Source organism: Propithecus coquereli, unplaced genomic scaffold (genome assembly GCF_000956105.1).
Source record: "Propithecus coquereli isolate 6110/MARCELLA unplaced genomic scaffold, Pcoq_1.0 Scaffold1, whole genome shotgun sequence".
Lineage (NCBI taxonomy): Eukaryota > Metazoa > Chordata > Mammalia > Primates > Indriidae > Propithecus > Propithecus coquereli.
The window spans coordinates 1,202,895-1,227,793 of NW_012133857.1; the positions used below are offsets into that span (position 1 = coordinate 1,202,895).

Below are 24,899 nucleotides of genomic sequence, written 5' to 3' on the forward strand. Positions count from 1 at the left end.
GCCGTCAGGAACTTTTTCATCATTCACTCTAACTCTCTGTCTTTCCCTGCCCCTACACCTCTCTGTTTTAAAATTGAGATATAATTCACATACCATCAGATTCACCAATTAAAAGTATACAATTCAGTGGTTTTCAATATATTCACAAGGACATGCAATCATCACGACTATCTAATTGCAAAACATTTTCATCACCCCAAAACAAAACCCCATACCCATTAATAGTCACTCCCCATTAATTCTCCCCCCCCAGTTTTTGGCAACCACTAATCTACTTTCTGTCTGTATGAATTTGTTTATTCTGGACTTTTCATATAAATGGAATCATACCAATAAGAACTCCTCATCTCTTGCTCAGACTACTGCAACTGCCTCCAAATCCATCTACTTACTTCCATATCTGCCTTATAATTCATCTTCTACATGTTACATGACTGACAAATCAGCCTTTCAAAACACATTTCTGATAATGTCATTCTGCTGTGTAAAATCCTAGACTAGCTCACTATTACTTATGGTTAAAGCAAAAATTCCATAGAACAGCACGGAGAAAAGAAAAGAAAGAAGAGAGGCAAAAACAGAAATAAGGCTCTTAACAGACAGGTCCTTACCTTATTTCCCAATACAGTAGTCCCCATTTATGCAAGTTTCAGTTACCCACAGTCAGCCGAGGTCCAAAAATATTAAATGGAAAATTCCAGAAAGAATTTATAAGTTCTAAATTTCTCACCATTCCTAGTGGCATGATAAAATCTCACAGAGCATGAATCATCCCTTTGTCCAGTGTATCCACACTGTCTTTGCTACCCACCTGTTAGTGACTTAGTAACTGTCTCAGTTATCAGATCCCAGTGCTTGTGTTCGAATAACATTTATTGCATTTAATAATGGCCCCAAAGAGCAAGAGTGATGCTGACAATTCGGATATGACAGAGAGAAGCTATAAAGTGCTTCCTTTAAGTGAAAAGGTAAAAGTTCTCGACTTCATAGAGAAAGAATAAAAATCATCTGCTGAGGTTGCTAAGATCTACAGTAAGAACAAATCTTCAATCTTGTGAAGAAGGAAAGAGAAATTTATACTAGTTTTGCTGTCGCACCTCAAACCGCAAAAGTTACAGACACAGTGTGTGATTAGTGCTTAATTAAGACAGAAAAGGCATTACATGTGTGGGTAGAAGACATGAATAAAAATGTATCCCGATTGATAGCAATCAGTTTCGGTACTATCCGAGGTTTCGGGCATTTGCTAGGGGGCTTGGAATGTGTCCTCCAAGGATAAGGAGGGACTACTCGACTTGCTCCCCGAGTACTAGGTACGCCCTGTATCTCACTGTTCCTGGACTCTACTGTGTTCTGTTAAGCCTCTCTTCACAAACTGTTTGTCTGGCAGGAGGTGCTCTCCCTTCTGTTATTCAGCTAAAATATCACATCTCTATCAAGATTTCCCCCATTCCTTCTTTCATAGAGTAATACTCTATACCCATGCCTCTATCGTGGCTTTATTATATTGTGTTAAAATTGCATGTCTGTCACCCCACAACTTTCATGCCTCAATGTCTACTAAATAAACTAATGAATTTCAAGCCTTGTGCCACAGTATCAAGGAAATGAGATAAAGAAATAGTCTGCTATACCACATGAAACTTAAAAATCTTCTCTCTGGTTTCTGCCTTTTAGTGGTTTCCTCTGTTCTTGGCCACATCCTGACTCTGATTCAGATTATCCCCTGTGATAACTACAGTAGTTGCTTCTTCACATGTTGTTATATTTGTGCCCAAGTTGCATGATAAGAGACTTGGCCAATGTTTAAAAGGATCTACTACATGTAAATAATTATATTAGGTGCCGAAAATACAGAGTAAGATAAGACATCTCTGCCCTAAATAAGGCTACCTACAATCCAAGTTTAAGGAGACAGAAATACACGGGAAGGAAACATTCAGGAGGGAGAAATTAGTTTTGCCTGGCAAGGTCATGGTAGGCTTCTAAAGCAGAGACAGGTAAGTAGTTAACTCCTATTCAACTACCCCAATTTTGGCAATTTCCCAGTCTGGCCTTTCAAGAGCAAAAACTCTGCAAAGTAAATTGTAATCTACCAACCTCAAGCTATAATCACTGGTATATTCAGAGCAATTAGTCTTCTCACATGAATTTTACATGTGAGATAGATCTTTTAAAAAACCTATGCTCTTCTTCAAGTTATCTGCCTTCTCTACCCCTCTCTTAGTAGACACTACTTTCTTACTAGAGTTTGTATTTTTATACAAAAAGACCCCAAGGCTTTTATGCTTCAGTAGATAGCAAATACTTTTTTAAATAACAAAGTATCAAAAGTTTCAAACCTTTTTAATTTAAGAAAGGCAAAGCAATGTGTAAGAATTTTCATTTCCATGTACAGTAGCTTTGTACTTGAAGCATCGCTTAGAAATTTAACTTAAGAATGCCAATTTCATGGTTCTAGGATCTGTCTGTGGCCAATTCTGCATAATCTATACTAAAATGAGACTTCTCTCACAAAACCTAAATTATACATAATTAAAATCTATTCTTTAACAAGACTTCTTTCACAACAAAAGGGAAGGGAAGAGAAAGAACACAGGCTTCAGAGACATACAAACACCCTTCCCTTTGTTACTTAGCCAACTCAGATGTTAACTCCCTTGGAGATGGTGTTGAAGAAAGGCCACTAAACCACAAGATTTAAAAGAGGTAAACAGGGCCGGACATGGTGGCTCACGCCTATAAACCTAGCATTCTGGGAGGATGAGGCAGAAGGATTGCTTGAGCTCAGGAGTTAGAGACCAGCCTGAGCAAGAGTGAAACCCCATCTCTACTACAAATAGAAAAATTAGCTGGGTGTCATGGCATGTGCCTGTAGTCCCAGCTACTTGGGAGGCTGAGGCAGGAGCATTGCAGGGCAACAAAATGAGACTCTGTCTCAATCAATCAATCAATCAATCAATCAAAGAGGTAAACAGGATTTAAAATTACTTTTATCTGGTTCTCTTTTTTTCCAGCATATTATGGGGGTACAAATATTTAAGTTACATATATTGCCTTTGACCCACCCGAGTCAGAGCTTCAAGTGTGTCCATCCCCCAGACAGTGCGCACCGCACCCATTATGTGTATATACCCACCACCCCCATCCCATCTGCCCAACACCCGATGAATGTTACCACCATATGTGCACTTAAGTGTTGGTCAGTTAATACCAATTGGATGGTGAGTACATGTGGTGCTTGTTATTTGGTTCTTTCTATACATTGCTACCAGATGCCTGAAGTAATGCTGACAGGAGTAGCAAGTAACCAACACTAATTCCAACCTAGTAGGGAAAATGTACTCAATAACATATTCTGACATGTATCTTAAAGAGACAATTATGGGTACATAAAGCATACTTCTATAGGTAGTAACACCAGCATTTTTACCTCAGAATACAATTAAAAATCAAAGAGCTGCTATGGATTCACCTTACCACATACCTCACACACACAAAATAAATGGAACATAACAATAAAGGACCACAAAGTTTTTTTTTGTTAGTCCAACGTGTTTGCAGGGAACACAAAGATTTAATTAAATTCAAAATAAAGTTGGGTTTTAAAAAACTAAGCATAGAATTACCATTTGACCTAATAATTCCACTTATGGGTATATATACAAAAGAACTGAAAACAGAGACTCAAACAGATTTGTACACCAATGATCACAGCAGCATTATTAACAACAGTCAAAAGGTAGAAACAACTCAATGTCTATTGATGGATGAATAAACAAATTGTGGTATATACCTACAATGGACTATTCAGCCTGAAAAAGGAAGGAAATTTTGACATATGCTACAACATGGATGAATCTCGAAGACATTACGCTAAATGAATAAGCCAGACACAAAGAGAAAAATACTGTATATTTTCACTTATATGAGGTACCTAAAGTAGTCATTCATAGAGACATCCAATGATCTGGTGGAATTGTCAATCAATCAATCAATAAATAAATATTCATAGAGACAAAAGGTAGAATGGTAGTTGCCAGAGGCCAGGGATAGGGGAAAACAGGGAGTTATTATTTAATGGGCACAGAGTTTCAGTACTAGATGATTAATGAGTTCTGAAGAAGGTCATTGGTGATGACTGAACAACGGTTTAAATGTATGTAATGTCAATGAACTGTGCCTTTAAAAATGGTTAAAATGGGGCCGGGTGCGGTGGCTCACGCCTGTAATCCTAGCACTCTGGGAGGCTGAGGCGTGCAGATTGTTTGAGCTCAGGAGTTCGAAACCAGCCTGAGCAAGAGCGAGATCCCGTCTCTACTAAAAATAGAAAGAAATTAATCAGCCAACTAAACATATATAGAAAAAAATTAGCCGGGCATGGTGGCGCAGGCAGTAGGATCGCTTGAGCCCAGGAGTTTGAGGTTGCTGTGAGCTAGGCTGACGCCACGGCACTCACTCTAGCTTGGGCAAAAGAGTGAGACTCTGTCTCAAAAACAAACAAACAAACAAACAAACAAACAAAAATGGTTAAAATGATAAATCTCATCATACGCATATTTTACAAAGAAAAGTTGGCTAATTTAAAAATTAACGTAAGTACTCTGGGAGGCTGAGGCAGGAGGATTGCTTGAGGCCAGGAGTTCGAGACCAGCCTGAGCAAGAACGGGACCCCATCTCTACTAAAAATAGAAAAATTAGCTGGGCATGGTAGCACATGCCTGTAGTCCCAGCTACTGGGGAGGCTGAGGCAGGAGAATCGCTTGAGCCCAAGAGTTTGCGGTTTCAGTGAACTATGATGATGCCACTACACTCTAGGCTGGATGACAAAATGAGATCATGTCTCAAAAAAAATAAACAAATAAAAATAAAACTTAACATAAGATATGAAATCAGAAGTATTCAGAAACCTACATTATTTAAATACTTGTGGTCTTTAAGTTGATATGACTCCAACTGTTAAAGTTAACATAAAAATTCAGGAACTGGAAATTCAGGTTCAGAAGTTACCTGTGAAGTCAGGTAGGTCATAGGACCAGATTTCTCCTGTCCAAGTACTAACCAGGCCCAAGATCAACAAAATCGGGTGCATTCAGGGTGGTATGGACATAGATAGGATCAGATTTCTAAACGTGATTTTGATTATTATGCTTTCAAATCAAATTTGAGGCACATTAAGGCTGATTAAAGGATATAATATCCAATTGAATGTTCATAGAAATTTACTCTTCCTAGAGTAGTAAAAATCATAATACAAAAAGTAAAGACATATTTGGATAGAATTAAATCCATTTCTCACTAAATGGCTGAGGCAAATGGAAAAATAAAATGACAGTGAAAATCATGGGCTTTGATCACTCCTAGAACAAATGTTTCAGGTTGTGTTTCAACTCATAAGCCTTCTAAATTTATAGAATATTCACTTTGTCACCCAAGGAATAATTAGGAATCATATAATGATCACTAAGAAAGAACTTCTAGAAAAAGATGAAAACTAAACATGTACTATGGTTTCAGCACTTTTACATTAGGGACTTTCCTTTATCATCAGAATTTTATATTATGCTCTTTTGTAATTTGAGAAAACAAAAGTAAATGAGATACAATAAAAAGACAAATAATTGAATTTTAAAATGAGCAAAGGAAGTCAGGTGCGGTGGCTCATGCATGTAATCCCAACACTTTGGGAAGCCAAGCGGGGAGGATCACTTGAGGCCAGGAGTTTGAGAACAGCCTAAGCAAGAAAGCAAGAGCCCCTCTCCAGAAAAAAAGTAGAAAAATTAGACGGGCGTGGTGGCGCATGCCTATAGTCCTGGCTACTGGGGGAGGCTGAGGCATCAGGATGGCTTGAGCCCAGTAGTTCAAGGTTGCAGTGAGCCATGATGAGGCCACTGCACTCCAGCCTAGGAGACAGAGCAAAATCCTGTCTCAAAAAAAATAAAATAAAATAAAATAAGCAAAGGATTTGAATAGACATTTTCCAAAGAAGATATACAAATTGGCCAATAAGCATATAAAAAGATACTCAATATCATTAGTCATTAGAGGAATGCAAATCAAACCGACATTCAGATAGCACTTCACACATACTAGGATAGCTACAATAAAAAATTTTTCTAACTGAAAATAACTAGTGTTGGCAAAGATATAGAGAAATCAGAATCCTCATACATTGCTGGTAGAAATGTAAAACGTGCAACTGCTTTGGAAAGCAGTTTGGCAGTTCCTCAAAAGTTAAACACAGAGATACCATATAACCCAGCATCCATCTTTAGCAGCATTATTCACAACAGCCAAAAAATAGAAATAATCCAAATATCCATCAACTGACAAATGAATAAACAAAATGTGGGGTGATCCATATAAATGGAATATTATTCAGCCACAGAAAGGAATGAAGCATGTAGGGATTTGTTCTGTAAAATTTGGATTCAGACAAAAGGCCATGCTCAAGGATTCAGAAGGCTACAGGTGGCCTTGAGGCCACAGGTTCCCCACCCCTGGGATATAACACGGATGAACCTTGAAAATTAAAGAAGCAAGACACAAAAGGACATGTATTACGTGATTCCATTTACATGCAGTGTTCAGAATAGGCAAACACATAAAGAAAGAAAGTAGATTACTAGTTGCCAGGCGCTGGATGGAGGAGGAGATAGGGAGTGACTGCTAAGGGCTATGGAGTTTCTTTTTGGGCTGAAGAAAATATAGGTGATGGCTGCACATCTTGTGAATATACTAAAAACCACTGAATATTTTTTAAATGATGAATTTGGAGGGATGTGAATTATATCTCAAATTCATTTTTTTAAATAGATGAGACTAAGTGCATAAAAAAATGCCTAAGCTAAACAAATACTAAAATATATAAAATTCTAGTGCATAAAATTTAATATATAAAACAAGAGAGAATTTTACAATCTCTTAAGTTTGGAAAGTGCTGAGTTAAACTTGTTTTTAGGCTGGGCTCAGTGGCTCATACCTGTAATCCTACACCTATAATCCCAGGACTTTGGGAAGCCAAGGTGGGAGGATCACTTGGGGCCAGGTGTTTGAGACCAACCTGGGCAAAATAGCAAGATCCCATCTCAACAAAAACTACAAACATTAGCCGGATGTGGTGGTGCACTGAAGTCCTAGCTACTCGGGAGGCTGAGGCAAGATCACTTGAGCTCAGGAGTTAAAGGTTGCAGTGACCTACAATCACACCACTGCACTCCAGCCTGGGCAACAGAGCAAGATCACATGTCTGAAAAAATTTGTTTTTAATTAATTTCATTTGCGACTACTATCTGGGAAGGGGGAAAAAGACATATTTGTTTTTAAGAAGTTTGCATCCATCATCCTAAGATTCAAAGGCAAGAGAGTTAACTAGAAGATATATACACACACACACACACTCTCTCTCTGATACTTTAAATTTTTAGGTTCATCAGGTAAATGTATTTAATGCACTGCATCTAATGAACCAAAAGTAAATGAGTCTATTTCTTCAGGATGTATACATTCTAAGTATACGGTAGTACTCCCTGGACAAAGGGATGATTCACGTCCAGGATGGGATGGCACAAGATTTCATCAAGCTAGTCAGGACAATGCACAATTTACAACTTATGAATTGTTTATTTTTGGAGCTTTCCATTTAATGTTTTCAAATCATGGTTGACCGTGAGTAACTGAAACCTTGGAAAGCATAACCACAGATAAGGGAGGACTACTGTACAATGAACCACACAGGCTTTTAAAAACAGAAGGGGTATACCACTCAATACTGTGTCACAATAAAAATCTGTAGTGTATTTTTAAATAAACAGGAAGGTATTTCCAAGAAATATGGTGTAAATTGTCTTCATTATCAATGGAAAAGGTTTTTCTGCAAACCTCAGTTCAGCACTTTTCTCTTTTCATTATTCCAGTCTGATATTTTTAGTATTTACCCCGTCCTGTGCCAATGTTTTCATGACAGAAGACATTTTAAGGCCTAAAGACAACATTCCCCTCACACTCTCCCAAGCCATTGACATACATCTCAGCCTCAGTACCCTTCCTTGTTACTTTCTCTGTGGTCCCATTGGAAGAGCTGGCCCTCCTGCTGTTTAAGGTCAAGCCCTCCCAAACTCACACACAGACCCTCACGCATGCCCCTTCCATGTTATGATGTAGACTCCGTCCTCCCCTGCAACCCTGCCCCAACTATCTGATCTTCTCTTCCCAGTCTCCACTGTCTCCTACTGGTTCTTTCTCCTCATGGTAAGTAGGTTCAAAATCTCTCCCATCTTTAAAAAGCAAACAAACAAAAATTTCCCCCCTGGTTCAATTCTACCTTATCTTCTCCTTACAGCTAAGTTTTCTCACACCTCCCTCTTCACTTCTCACTCTCTCTAAATGACTGCAATCTGGCTTCTGCCCAAATCACCTTACTGAAATTGCTCACACAAAGGTCACTAATGACCGCTAACTACCAAACCCAACAGAATTTTTCTATTCTTATCTCATCTGTCCTTTCTGGACTTCCAACATCACTAACCACTCATTCCTTATTTTTTTTTTTGAGACAGAGTCTCACTGTGTTGCCCGGGCTAGAGTGCCGTGGCGTCAGCCTAGCTCACAGCAACCTCAAACTCCTGGGCTCAAGCGATCCTCCTGCCTCAGCCTCCCGAGTAGCTGGGACTACAGGCATGCGCCACCATGCCCGGCTAATTTTTTCTATGTATTTTTAGTTGTCCAATTAATTTCTTTCTAATTTTAGTAGAGACGGGGTCTCGCTCTTGCTCAGGCTGGTTTCGAACTCCTGAGCTCAAACAATCCGCCCGCCTGGGCCTCCCAGAGAGCTAGGATTACAGGCGTGAGCCACCGCGCCTGGCTCACTCATTCCTTCTTAAAACTCTCATTTTTTGGCTTTCCACAATACTAGTGTCTCTTGGCTTTCCTCTTTACTCTCTGACCTATCTTCCTCAGAAAACTTCATAAGCACATTTTTCTCTGCCAGTGCTTTAAATTTTAATATAACCAACCCTTCCAGGCTTGATCTCTTGCTCTTTTCATTATATTTTCTCTCCCTGATCATACTGACAGCCTGAAAATCTTTATGTCCATGCCAGACTTTTCCCACAATCCTAATCCAACTGCCTATTAAAAATTTGGGCTGGGCCACTAGAACCTCAGACTCAGTGTATCCCGAATCTAATTTATAATCTTTCCCTTAATCTTCCTCTTCTTCTTTATATTCTCCATCAACAGCCTCACTACCCAAAATATGGAAGAAGAACCATCATAAGGGTCCTCCCTCATTTTTATACTCCCTCCACATTCAGTCACTAAGTCTCAACAACCTAGCTCCCACAAGATTCTATCTCTTTACTATTTCTTCTATCCAAACAGTCCTCTGCATTCCCACTGTCACTGCCTTAATTCAGGCTCTTATCATCTCTCACCAAGACTACTACACCAACTTCCTAACCACTCTGCCTTCTACCAGTCACTCTCCATATGATGACTAAAGCAACTATACTGTAATTCAAATCTGGAAAAGGATTTACCCTTCAACGGCTCCCCTCAGCTTTCAAAATCAAATTTAAACTCTTCAGCACACTAATCTTTTCATGACTGGTCCCTACTTCCTCTTCAACATCATCACCTCCTCCCATTCTCCAGCTCCTCCCCAGCCATGCTGAACTGCTAGTTTGGCAGTTTCCCACATGGTTCTAGCTGTTTCACACCCCTGTGTCTACAGAGCACTTAGAAATCAATATTTAAAAAAAAAAAAAATCATAAAACAAGACTCTTTATAGAGATATATACCAGAACTTTTAAAAGGAGGACAAGAAGGATACTTTCTGATTTTATTACACTGGTTCCCTACAAGGAGGCGTGGGAGGGATAGGCCTGGGGAGTGAAACAAAGGGCTTAAGCTTGGTTTATATCTTCTTTCTCCCTACCTTCCTTCCTTCCTATGGTTTTTTAAAAAGATCTGAAACAATTGTGACAAAATGTTGACATTTGTTAATGTCGGGTCTAAGACTCATGGATACTTAATAAAATCTTTCTGCATTTAATATTTTTTCAAAAACGGTAGTTCATGAAAACACACACTCAAATACCTTCAAAAGAAGTGACTCTTCTAGCTTTACAGCTTTTGTCCTACAGTGATCATGTAACAGTTTTAAAGGAAGCAAACTTAAAATTCATAATTTGACAGAAATGCATTGAATTGAGTCAACAAAATCTGAAATTGCCAGCCTGAATGTGTATTCATAATATAAAATCTATGCAATTAGCATGAGAAAAGAACTAAAGTATAATCTGAGCATTTTCAGGCTATGTTTTAATTTCAAGAAATCTGAAATATAAAAGTATAGAAAGTGAAACATTCGAAGAAAATGACTAACTCAGGTAGCTAAGACTCAGAGTTTACTGTGTTTAATTTTGTTTATTCTTCCATGACACTCATGCCAAAAGAACACTGGAAAGACAAATCAAGAGACATAATATTTATTGTGTTGCCATGGTTTCCAAATTAACAAATAAAAATTATTACTCTATTTCCTAGCAACTTCACTTTAGTACAAAATCTTAGGTACCATTTTTCTTAATTAGATCTTATAATATAATTATGTTTAGCCACTTTTTTAAAAGCTTTTGGTAGCTGAGGACAAATATTTAAAATTTTATGAGTATGAACACCAACACGGACTAGTTAAAATCTAGGGATTTTAACCCATCTTTTTCTGATGTCAAATAATTATATCTTCCACTTATTCAGAGCCCTTTTGACAGCAAAAATATTCTTTTGTAATGAGAGAAACTATCTAAGGTTAAGGATTTTATTCCTGAGGTCTGAATACAATCTATTACATAGTATAGGAAAAGTGAAACTTTGGATCTGCAATGACATATCTAACCAAAGGGGGAAATGTAAATCATAGTTCTAGTAAAAATACTTTTGGGGGGTCAGGGAGTACTGCTAGTAATGTTTTCACATTTAGGTTAATGGTATCATGCTACCTAAATTTTTCTCTAAATCCCGGTAAGTTGCAAGAACGGCAAATATTATGACAGTGGAAGATACACCAAATATTTTTCAGTCACACTAAGACAAAACTAAGTTTTAGGGCTTAATAATCCTCCCTTAATTCCAGTTAGAGGAACAAACCATGGGACAGACAGTAAGATACTGAGAGTAACGCTGGCCATCATTGAAACAGTGACCAGGGCCAGGCTGTGCATAAGGATAAAGGGTAAGTACAGGGGAGTGCTACCCTAATCACATTCCCCACCTTCTTCTTTTGCCTTGGTTCCACTGGGTAAACAGGGAAAACATGGAGAAAGGTCTACATTCAAAGGAAATTGGCTGAATTCATGCACTAATGCCACTTGAAGGAATCCTAAGTGACTAAAACCACAATTTAGATTTGTTCTTTCAAAGGATTTGTCTAATAAAAACTATCAGTACAAAGGGGGAGAATTTCAGTTTAACTGGGTAGAAATGGAAAAAAGAACATTTACTTTTCATAATTGAAAAAATAACTCAAATTTCATAATCTTTTACCAATTTTTGTGTACCACCACTGAGAACACTTAAAAGTGTTTTAAATGGAAGTAATTCTGCCTGTGGAGTTATTTTTTCAGACAAATCCAATTTGCACAGAACAATCTAAACCAAACACATAAGATAATCAAAAAGAGTGTCAGAATTAGGAAAATCTCTAGACATGACCTTGAAATCCCAGAGCACTTTAGGGCTCAGTCAGAGGAGTGATCATCTTAATCTCTACACTTTCTCCCTAGATGATTTCAACCACATTCATGATTTCAATTACTGTCTATGTGCTCAGAAGTCTCAAATGTTTATCTACAGCCCAGATCTCTCCTTTGAGTTCTTGATCTACATTCCCAAAACTACCTCTTCAAAATCTCCACTTATCTGTTTCACAGGCACCTTAAATACAACACATGCTAATATAAATTCATGGTCTTCCCTCCCCACTTGAATGTTTCCTACCATCCATCCACATGCACAAGCTAAAACTTCCCCTCCCTACCACCGTACCACAGCCACTCATTGACTCTCTACTTACCTCTCCATTCCAACCACCTCTCACCATCTCCACTGTCATCACTCTTAGCCAGACCACCACCATCTCTGCAAGTCACATGACACATCTCCTTACATCCACAAATAACTCCCACTGATATAATCTCCAACCTACAGTAGAACCAGCCTTTTAAAGCACTAATCTGATTGTGTCATACCCCTAGCCTTTTAAAGCACTAATCTGATCATGTCATACCCCTACACAGAACTCTCCAGTGTTTTTCCATTGCTTTTAGGACACAGATCAAAATCCTAAATAAGGCCTATAAGAGTCTATATCAGGGTTCTCAATGTCAGCTCTAGTGACATTTGGGCCAGATTATTTTTTACTGTGGGGGCCATACTGTGCACTGTAGGATGTTTGGCAACATCCCTGGTCTCTACGCACAAATGCCAGTAGCACATCCTCCACCCCAAGCCCCAACCTCCTGTATTGTGACAGGCAAAAATGTCTCCATACATTGCCAAATGTCCCCTTGGGGACAAAATCTCTCCCCTGGTTGATTACTTTTGGCCTACATGACCTGGCTCCTGACTAACTCTCTGGCTATTCCTGTTTGCTGTAACTTACTGTTACAGTGATATTATGGGAAGTACCATAATTAAGAGCACAGGAGCCTAAGTGCAAATCTCAGCTCTACCCCTTCCTAGATGGGGGATCATGGGCAAGTTACTTCACTTCTCCGTGCCTTGGATTCTTACTTAGAACGTAGTAAGAGTTCACTAAATGTTAGCTGCTGCTGTTGTTATTCCTTGAATTCTCCATACTCCTTCAACCTCAAGAGCTTGTCTTATGTTCATCCATCTGGCTGGAAAGCTCTTCCCACATCTGACAACTCCCTTTCCCTCAAGTAATTCCACTCATACTTCTGAATTCAGTTGAAAGGGCACTTCCTCAAGGAAGCCTTCCCAAAGCCCACAAACATTTCAAGTCCCCATGTCACACACTCTTTAATAAAACCATTTACCATTCCCTTAAAACACTTAACACAGCCATAAATAAATATTATACATTACTATATTTCCTCAATTCTAAGATTGCCAGTGATTGTGACATATATAATTATAATTTTCAAGACAAAAAGAAATTACATTAACTATATCTGAAAATTGAGGAACTAGTTCACTGTGTAATTATTTGTTTAATGTCTATTTTCCCCTTTAGAATCTGAGGCAAAGTCATAACATGTAACCAAAATATTTGTATCCCCATAATATCCTGAAATAAAAAAAAAAGAATCTAAGCTCCATAAAGGCAATGACCATGCTAATCTTGTCCACTTCATAGCCTCCATATGTAACACAGCACCTGCAGAGAGTAGGTACTCATTATTTACTGAATGAATGACATTAAAACATTCATGTTTTTTTAAAAAGGAACTATGTTCTTAAATGAAAGGTGGTATTAATGCCCATAATTATTGCTGATTATGGCAATTCTTTGCATTTTTTAAAGCTGTTATCCTTGCCAAAAGGTTTTTATCCTTAATTTATCATGGTCTAAAAATGAATAAATTACTCAAACTGAAATTACTGTGAGGAGACCATTAGCTCTTCAAGCTTTTTTTTTTATTTTTGTTTTTCTCAGAGTCGTCTGCATAGCAATTCAAGTTATTATCATTATAATTCCAAAAAGCAATAACATTAGAAAGTATCTTTTAAACTAAGCACAATTCTTTCCCTCTGTATCCTTCTCCTCAGGCTGTTATTCCATAATCAAAAGCCACAAACCGGTGGCTCACTCCTAGACACTTAGAACAGCTCTTACCTCCTTAGGCAACAAAATGAAATCTAACCAAGTATGCACCAACAGATGAATGTATAAACAAAAAGTTATATATATACACATATAGAGGAATATTATTATACCATAAGAAAAGAATGAAGTTATTTAAAAGGGAAAAAAAGAAAAGGAATGAAGTTCTGATACATGCTACAACATGGATGAATCTTGAAAACATCATACTACGTGAAACAGCCACACACAAAAGGACAAATATTGCATACTTCCATTTACATGAAATATCTAGAATAGGCAAATGCAGAGACATAAAGTAGATTAGAGGTTACCAGGGGCTGAGAGAGCAGATAACGGGGAATTACTTCTTAAAGGTTACAGAGCTTCTGTCTGGGATAATGAAAGGTTTTGCAAATTGACAGTGGTGATGGTTGCACGACGTTGTGAATGTAATTAATGTCTCTGAGTTGTACATTTAAAAAGAAATCCGAATGTTCTAGCAGCCACAAATGTAAACAGCCATGGAGCTTCCTTTCTTCCTTATTATTACAAATAGGTTCGCACATCAAATATGTTTACATGTAAATTCTACTCAGCATAAAATCTCTGGGTATTTTCTTTACTAGACTCCAATTCTTATAAAAGATAATGTTTCTATGTTTAACAATCACTCTTTGGATTTGAGAGAACTATGCATATGAACATCAATTTTCTTTGGATCCTGGACCTTGAAAGAAATCACAGAATTTTAAAGCCAGAGAAATCTCAGATAATCAGGTCCAAAAATAAGCAACATTCTGATGACTTCCATTTAAAGAAATGTGATAAAACATGTTTTCTTCATAATTTCAGCTCTAAGCCAAAGAAACCAGCAATAATCTAACCTTCAGTGGTGCCTTAAAAAGAGTGTTGTAAACCCTTCAAGAGGCTTCAACTTTTTCTCAAAGGAAACATTCACCATAGCACTCACCAAACTGACTGTTGCAAGACAGTATAACTGGCTTTCATTCTACCCTCATCTTTCTCCTTTTGAAAGGCTAGCTGCCTAAGGCCTCCAATTTGATACACCAGGTATATGCTTTCAGATAATTTTCGCTAAAAGTCAACTCTCCAATTGCATTTCCCACAAACCTGTGAAACAATCAAAGCCAAACACACATGAAAGGTAAGCATTCTGATTGGTCTTCTGACACCTTATGGGACTTGCTGGTGACCCCTTCTGACAACTGCTCCTTTGAGCTCTTCCAAGAACTATAAACAGCCAAAGCTTCCAGAGCAAAACAACAACAGGCCTATTACAGACATGACAGCACTTCTAACTCCACCCACATTCCTGTCTTCACGAAACAGTCTTCAAACATTTCAACATCTTTTAAAAATGCACTCAGGTTTTGCAAGATGAAAAGCATTCTGGAAACAGATGGTGGTGACTGTTGCACAACAATGTAAATGTACTTAATGCCACAGAACAGTACACTTAATGGTAACATGGTAAATTTTATATTATGTGCATTTTACTATAATTTTTTAAATGTACTCAGTTTCATATATTAGCATGTACATTATTCAGTTTGTGGGATTTATTTATGCCCTTTGTTTCTTTTCCTCCTTATTCTCTTTGGTTGCCTGTTTTCTGGCCAACTGAGAAGCATGGAAACCAGAACACATATTAAGTAAGAAGAAAAAGAGGCTATTTTTCTTTATTTATGGCATTCCCTTTCCACATCAAAAAAACAAAACAATTTAAAATTAGGAAAGATTAACTCTTAAAATTTAACTTAAAAAATATTAAACTATTTGTCATTTTTATTATTGTGGGAGTTCGTTAGTTTTTGTTTGTTTCTAACTTAAGGCAATGTTTTTTTGTGAAAGGGATGATCCCACTGGAGAAAACAAGGATTAGGGACTATATATGAATGCCAACCATCCAGTGCATGAATGGCTATGAAAACTTTAAAGGAAAGAGAAAGAATCACAAGGAACATATCAAACAACTATTAAAGCTGCGAAACATATTTCCTCTAAAGTTTTAAAACCACTAAATCACACATTACGTAGCCATGCAAATAAAATCTTGAATCTTAAGAAAACTGGCTCTCTCATGTTTCAGGTTAAATTTGAGACTTTACTCTGTTACTACAGTTGGCACATGCATATTCAGAGCTCTGAAGACAGAAATAAAAACTAGAAATATTGGCTTTTTATATCCTTTTATAGTAATAACTTTTCTTATAAGTTCTAATATAATAAATGAATTAAACTCAGTTATTTCATAGCAAAATAATAACATACAGAGAGGAAAATTCTCTGTAAGTATTAAAAAACTGACCACTCAGGATAGGATCATCTGTGTATTTTGGTTCACGGTTTCCAAATCTGATTGGCCATCACAATCCCATAGGAAGGAGTGTAAAAGTGAGAAAGAGAGAGTATGTGTGTGTGTGTGTGTGTGTGTGTGTGTGTGTGTTGTGTGTTTATTTAAATACAGATTTCTAAGCTCAAGCCCCAGGGATTCAGATTTGGCAAGTATGGAGTATGACTTGGGAATCTGTATATTGATAAAGCTCCCTGGGAGATTCCAATGATTGGTCCTGTTTCAGAACATCTACCTTAATAAATTGCTTTTACAAAAAGAGTCTATTTCTATTTATTAATAAGCAACAAAATAGCCTGCTGCAAAGCCTAATACTGTGTTAAGGTTCACATGTTTTATCTCCTTTAATCATCATAACAGCCCTGTGAGACAGGAAGACAGTATTATTCCCATTTTACAGATGAGGAAACCTAGAGAAGTCTAGAAATGTTACTTAACAAAATTATTCAACTAACAACTAGTAAAACCAGAATTCAAAGCTATGCTTTTAAGTCCCCAAAGCCCACCTTTCCTGGAAGCAGTATGGTAGAGTAGAATGAACAATGGCTGAATTTGAGCCCTGATTCTGATAACTTTTAGAGAATTATCACTTTTAGACAGTTATCACTCAGCTTTATCTGTTTCCTCAGCCGTATATAAGGCTAATAACAATATCCTACCAAGCTCAAGATTTTTATGAGAATCCAGATGTGAAATTGCTTTCAAAGTCATGAAAAGTTACTGAAAAACAAACTACTAGTGGGGTAGGGTAAAGAAGATTGATTGAGAAATAACATAGCATAGTAAGTGGGTAAATGCACAGACTCTGGAGACAGACTTCATGTGCCTGAGTCCACGCTCTACTATTTCTAGCAAGGTAACCCTAGGAAGTTACTTAACTTTTCTGTGCAATGATTTTCTCATGTGTTAAATGGAGATGATAATAAAATCGATCTCAGAATCTTATGAAGATTAAATGAATTAATGCATGTAAGATGCTTAGAATAGTGTTTGCCACATAGTAAGCACTCAACAAGTGTTAGATGTTAGAATCCTACCCAATTTTTTAAAGGAAGCATCACATGAAGAAAAAAAACAAGCCAGGCACAGTTAAGTAGTACAGCCCTGTAGTCTCAGCTACTCGAGAGGCTGAGGTAGGACTGCTTGATGCTTGAGCCCAGGAGTTCTGGGCTGTAGTGCATTGTGTCCATCAAGCGTCGACACTAAGTTTGGCATAAATACGATGACCTTCCAGGAGCGGGGGACCAGATGGTTGCCTAAGGAAGAGTGACTGGCGCAGGTCGGAAATGAAGCAGGTCAAAACTCCCATGCTGATCAGTAGTGGGATCATGTCTGTGAATAGCTACTGTAATTCAAGCTGGACACCATAGCAAGACCCCACATCTTTAAAGAAAAAAAAGTTCAAATGCTTAGTGACAGTACAAAAGGAGCCTAGAAGAGGCCAGTGCGGTGGCTCACACCTATAATCCTAGCACTTTGGGAGGCCAAGGCGGGAGGATAACTTAAGGCTAGGAATTTGAGACCCAGTCTCTACAAAAAATAGAAGGATTAGCCAGGTGTGGTGGCACACACCTGTAGTCCCAGCTATTCGGGAGGCTGAGGCAGGAGGATCACTTGAGCCCAGGAGTTTGAGGTTGCAGTGAGCTATGATCACGCCACTGCACTCTAACCTGGGCGATATGGCGAGACCCTGTTTAGAAAAAAAAAAAAAGAGCCTAGAAGGTAGTGACATTTTCTTCCCTTACAGAAATCTATGTAAATCCCTCCAATTTTGGAAATAAACATTTGGAGTTGTTTTAATTTTCAACTAAAAGCTACATGCCTTCCAAAATGTTTCATTTACGCAAATATTTAAGATCACTGAAAAGTAATATCTACTTTTTCATGTTTAAGTGTCTTTTATCTTTTTATCTAAAAACATCTCATTGATTTTTAAAGTAATTTTGTTAAAGTAATTTCACGATTTTGTTATAAGTGTTTAGATAATAACTTTTCTTTGCTTTAAATACCCTCTTTTAGGATTTTACTTCTAATCCAAAAGCTAACCGCGTAGCTTTGAAAAGGAAAAACATAACAATTAGCTGGATCAAAAGAAGACTGTGTAATACGTCAAAAGGAAACAGTACTAGTCCTAAATGAGCTACTTACTAAGAATAACAAAGAGGAAGTGATAAGGGAATCATTTACATCAAAAGAATATAATTTAATGATGCTCTAAGCAATTCTTGTACCAGATTAGTTTATGGTCAGTCTGCAGCTGCAGACAGAGTCAGAAACAAAGTTAGCACTCCACTAAGAAATCCCAGCTGGGAGTTATCTTAAATTTCCAATATACAACAGGAAATGTTGCCAGTGATTCAATAGGTGACACCCCTTCCCTTTTTTTTTCCTGAGTTGTAAACAAACTGAAAAAAAAAATGCCCCAGAACCTCTATTACTAGCTAAAAAAAATTAAACATAAAAGTTCCACTGCAATGTTTGAAATAACAGCTAAGCCACTGAATCTGAATGAACACCAAATAAGGATTGTTTCTGTCAACATTTATACAGCACCTCCTGGAACATATTAACATATTAATGCCCAATGAGCATTTCTATAATATAGTTATTATATTTTCAACATTCTAATTACCCTAAGTTTAAATTCTGAAGATTAATTATAAATTTCAATACATTAGGACAAGTCCTTGGAACTAAAATAACCCACAAAAATACAACAAAAAATTAATTTTAGATGAGTTGGATACTGTGAAAATTGATTATATGAACTGAAATTATCTTGCCATCTCCAATTAAGTTATAGTCAAGACCAGGGGAGGAAAAGAAAAGTGACTGAAGCAAAAGCACCTGCCCAGGGATTATCTCCCAAGCCAATGCCAAAATGACCTGCTACAACCTTAAGACCAGGTTTGCCTAGTAGTTGCAGAAATGAACTGCAGTAACTCTTAAGACTAGTTTTACCTGCTGCTGTCACTCACTAATCAGACCATGTCACCTCCTGAAAACTTCATGAATGCCAATGACTTTTTTTCCAAAACAATATATAACATTTCTCTTTCTAATAAAACCCCCAACCTTTTCTTTGTTCTTTGGACATATCAAAGACCACCCCAGTCTGTGTATATGCCCTGAATTACAACTCTGTTGTCCCAAATAAAATGTTTTGGTTAGAGATTCATCTCTATATTTTATTTCATTTGATAATATTCAACTATTTTTTACCCTAATATAGTATTTTAGAAGCCAGCCATAACATCTTGCTCACAGTAAACATTCTGAAACTAGCTCAATGAATGAATATTTGTATCTCTGTCATATCAGCATTTTTACAAGGCTCTTCTCTGTGCAAGACAGCATTGAGAGGGGGTTTACCAGACATACCTCTCTGGCAATGTTACTCAAAGCTTCATCTTCTGCAGAAAATCGGTCTTTCACAGGTGTTCTTTTCCTTCCAGAACCAGGAGTCCCCATCTTGTGTTCTTAATAGTCTTTTAACTCTGAAAGTGACTTCACTGTTTTCAGCCCTGAAATGAACACAAAGAGAATAATTTAGGATATTTCCTCGTGTGTGGTTTTAATGTTCATATATATACGTATATATGTGTATGTGTGTGTGTGTGTGTGTGTATACATAAATAAATTTTTTTCCTTTTAGAGACAGGGTCTCGCTCCATCACCGAGGCTAGAGTACGGTGGAGCAATCATAGCTCACTGCAGCTTTGACCTCCTGGGCTCAAGCAAGCCTCCTGCCTCAAGCTTCCGAGTAGCTAGGACTAAAAGTATACACTGCCACACCCAGCTATTTTATATTTTTTTGTAGAGACAGAGTCTCACCATGTCGCCCAGGCCTGTCTCGAACTCCTGGCCTCAAGTAATTCTCCCACCTCAACCTCCCAAAGTGCTGGGATTACAGGCGTGAGCCACCGCACCCATCCTTATAAATTCATTTTTAAAAGAGAAATTAGTCACCAAATGCTTTTTCCCACTACCAAATTATTCCAATATATGTTAGAATAGTTAAATTTATACTAATTACTAAACCTCCTAACTCTTTTCACTATGCTACCCACAGCAACCTATGACAGTGTGTTATAACATTAGCCTCAGAAAACTGCAGTCAGCAGTAATTCTATGTAACAGTTTAAAATTGCTACAGCTATTTCTAAAATCTATTTCCATCCCAGAGTGAAAGACATTTCAGAGAAGTCATTCAGCCTAAAGTTTTGGAAGAACCTGTTCAAGAGGTTTTAATATTGAGCCTTAAAGCTACAAAAGTAACTTTGCTTTTTAGTGAAACTTAAGAAACAATTCCAATTAAACCATGACCACAAAAACAAACAAACAAAAAAAAAACAAATGAAGATTTCTTATTCTGCAATTAACAATAACCAACACTGTCCATGTAACTAACAGCTGAGTGCTTGCTGTTTCCAGGTACTACAGGAGGTGCTGAAGATACATTGATGAACAAAACTGATACAGCGGAATGATTAAGAATATATCTAAAGGGGAGTCACTCTGGATCTACTCTGGTACAGGGGGCTGCCCAATAAATAAAAAATAAATATATTTTTTAAAACAGAATGTATCTATGAATCTATTATTAAGTAGAACTATTTTTATAGAAGAGAGAAGAGGCCAGGAAGGCTGGCTTATGCCTGTAATCCTATCACTTTGGGAGGCCGAGGCAGGAGGATCATTTGAGCCCCGGAGTTTGAAGTTGCAGCGAGCTACAATATGATGATGCCACTGCACTCTAGCCAAGGCAACAAAGCAAGACCCTGTCTCAATTAAAAAAAAAGGAGAGAAAGAGAAAAAGAGACAGAGAGGGAAGAAAAACTCATCTGCCAGAACTAAATAATAAGGAAGATTAAGACCATCTAACCTTTCTAACACACGGAATTTGAGATTAAAAATTCCCAGGAGTGAATGCATCTGAAATTGCATGACCTCCCTATCTTCTACACACATTGATGAGAAGTATAGTTCATTTAGCTAAATACCCAGTAAGTTAAAAAAATTTTCCTAGTTTTAACAAAAGAAACTGGCAAAATTTCTTTGTAGTATGAGTCAGAAAGGAATTCTCAAATAGGTCTACCCTAACAGAATTGGCTAAATTAAAACTATAAGTGACTTTAATGTACTGGAATTTACTTGATTTAGGCAAAATAAAGCAGAACCACTTCCACCAAAAAACAATTTTCTCCAGTGAAAATTAGGCCATTCTCACATTATCTAACATCATTTCTCATTCCCCAGAGCTGGACTGTTACATCTGTCAACCAGAATAAAGACTGATGATGGTTTATTACTTCACCATAGAAAATATATCTGGATATGATCATTAAGAAAAGAACTTATTTAAATGGAAACAAACAAAAGTGTACATCTGAAAGCAGAAGCTGATAAATCCCAACCACAAATCAGGACAATTCCTGAAAAGTACAGAGGAGTTTTCTCAGAAGTCTCTAATCATCTTCAGCTTCAGCATAATTTAAAATATCATTCATTTAATTAATAATAATGGTATATACACACCCACTGAGGGGAAAAAAGCAACATGCAATTCAAAGTTCCTTTTCACATCAGAGTGACAATTTAGCTAATACATTGTGGTATCATCCATTATTTGTCCTTCAGCCAGTTTTCCAAGGACACACTGAAAGACATTTCACAGAAGCAGGAGACAAAAATGTAGGCATTTTCTAATTCCAGATACATAAAAATAATTACAGAAGAAAAAACAGATTTGGCAGGAAATGCATCAGTAGTTTAACAGTGTTTTTGTTATGAGGATAGGATTCAGGATGCATTTTTTCTTCTTTAGTCCCTAAAATTTTAATAGCATTGAGGAAGAAGAGATACTTTTAAAAATAAAACATAAAAACATTCTGATCCAAAGCTCAAAGAATAAACTCATCCCTAAATGGATCACACCACATTAGGCACAATATGCTATACAACTGAGACACACTATCTGAAACCACTGTCCAGGGCACTCTTTTGAATGTACTTCTTTCTCATCTTTCTCCTCTTTCCCCATAATCCATTTTCCTTCTTTCTCAACTAACACTGTCTACACCTTAGAGCACCAGGGTACTCCGGGCTGACAAATTTATGTAAAAAATTATTCTTTCTTAAAACTACCTCAAAACTATTTTAATAAGCTCCAGGCTCGGCAGCCCTGAGGAAAAGATGACAGGAAACGGACAGAGGCACAAGATAAGCAGGAAATGAGAACAACTTCCTGGCCATCTTCCTTGTCCTTCCTGTCCTATGTATTATACAGAGAGCACCTAGGTGTTTACGTGACTGGCCAGGTCCTGTCCCCTTTTCTGCTGCACATGAGGCAGATCAGCCATTACCCATTTCAAAGAACAATCTAGTACTTTTGAAAGAATTATATTATTTGTACCCTGTAGACAGGCATCCTTAACACAGTATTAGAAAAATTAAAGATTTTAAGTTCCTGGGTGATCTATCTTCCAGGAACTCCACACCATTCTGCATCAGTGATGGAGGAAACCTTGAATGAAAGAAGATTCCTTCCATAGCCAATGGAGAACTACTTCTCAACAAAATGACAAAAATAAGGATACAGACTCAAAGACAACATTAAATAGATTATGTCCTTTCTGAGCCTAAAGGACTTGCAGTACATTTCTATCCCAGTGAGGTTTCCTCAAGAACACTTTTCTTCAGGAGCCACGTTAATCTCTTCCAACTTTCCCTTAGTGGTATCAAACAACTTAAAGAGCTAAACCTTTACAGCAATTGATAAGAACAAATGCCTGCATTTTTGTCAAGTCCTTTACCCAGAAAGTGTCAAGCTGATTTTTTCCAGATGGTTTTGTCATTAAGTATTTGTCTACTTAAGGGAAAGAAGGGAAGTACCTCCAGGATGTTGTAGAATAAAAGCCTTCCAAAATAGACACATCACTAAAGCTTTCTCTTCTCCAATGAACTTCTCATATAATACATGTCTGAAACAATAGGCATTTTGCCACATTAAAAGTGGTACTTCAATCATGACACTGCTTACTTTTATAAGAACAGAATGTGCATGTAGTATCAGCATGTCACATTCTAAATATAGCACACTTAGATAGCTCTGTGCCCAACTGGACCCTGACAGATACAGTTCCTTTATACCTAAGTATCGCATCATGGAGAACTCTAAATACTGTCATACTGTCCTGGTATGTCTTTGCATCATATCTGCCATTACAGTTAAGGCTAGTTTGCACAATTAAACATTTGGTAGTTATTCATAAACAAATCCAGTATCTGGAATGGCACCTGAACTAGTGACTTAAAGTGACTGCAGGCCGCGCGCAGTGGCTCACGCCTGTAATCCTAGCACTCTGGGAGGCCGAGGCGGGCGGATTGTTTGAGCTCAGGAGTTCGAGACCAGCCTGAGCAAGAGCGAGACCCCGCCTCTACTAAAATTCAAAATAAATTAATCGGCCAACTAAAAATACATAGAAAAAATTAGCCGGGCATGGTGGCACGTGCCTGTAGTCCCAGCTACTCAGGAGGCTGAGGCAGAAGGATCACTTGAGCCCAGGAGTTTGAGGTTGCTGTGAGCTAGGCTGATGCCACGGCACTCACTCTAGCCCGGGCAAAGAAATGAGACTCTGTCTCAAAAAAAAAAAAAAAGTGACCACAGTTGTTGCCACGGGACAAAATTTAAAGTGGGAGCCCCTGAGCTCAACTGATTGCACCGCCACCTGTGGCACTGTCCTTCCCATTTCCTAAGCCTCCCTTTCATCGTCTATCTACTCCAACTATCTGACATGGTTAATGTGAGGCTCAAATGAGGTAAGATAAATACAAGCACTGAATATAAAGCACTCCATAAATATTTAAAGTGTCTTGAATTAACAACTGCTTTTACATATTTACCTTATAAAATTGACAAAAGTGCAATCTTGGCCTTCCTTTACAATTTCATATTATTAACTAAAAAAAAACATCCTCAAGTTATTTCCTCCAGCACGCATTGTATGATATCATTAGTCATGCTAAGAATTTTTGCTAAAGCATGGAACGATCTGGGAAAAATAAAAATACCTTTAACTATAATCATTCTACTGTATAGCACATTTATATGATAAAAACAAAAATAAAAAAGGAGAAATTTTTTTGTTGTGTTAGAAACGGGATCTTACCCAGGCTGGGGTGCAGTGGCTCCATCATAGCTCACCGCAGCCTTGAACTCCTGGGCTCAAGTGATCTTCCCACCTCAGCCTCCCAAGTAGCTGGGATTACAGGCGGGAGCCACGACGCCCATCTTTTTAAAAAAGGCGAAATTTTTAAGGTACTTTGTGGTATTCAAAGTCTATTTTTGAGGCCAGGCAGACACAGTGGCACAGCGGCTCACACCTGTAATCCTAGCACTCTGGGAGGCCAAGGTAGGAGGGTTGCTTGAGCTCATGAGTTCAGACCAGCCTGAGCAAGAGACCCCATCTCTCTACCAAAAAGAAAAAAGTCAGCGGACATTGTGGCTCACGGGCCTGTAGTCCCAGCTACTCAAGAGGCTGAGGCAGAAGGATCACTTGAGCCCATGAATTGGAGGTTGCAGTGAGCTACAATGATGCCATTGCACTCTACCCAGGGTGACAGAGTGAGACTCTGTCTCAACAACAACAACAACAAAAAAAAAACACAAGGAAACTGAACAACCCTCCTCA

The 24,899-nt window shown here is 37.8% G+C and overlaps 1 protein-coding gene across 1 annotated transcript in view; it reads right to left on the bottom strand.

Annotated features, from left to right (window-relative positions):
* Window positions 1-24,899, bottom strand: part of LRRFIP2 (leucine rich repeat (in FLII) interacting protein 2) — a 141,483-nt gene that overhangs the window by 85,369 nt on the left and 31,215 nt on the right. The window contains exon 3 of the mRNA XM_012644063.1: window positions 19,588-19,730. Coding sequence (XP_012499517.1) covers window positions 19,588-19,677 — 90 coding nt within the window. The 5' untranslated portion in view covers window positions 19,678-19,730. The remainder of the gene's footprint in view (window positions 1-19,587; window positions 19,731-24,899) is intronic.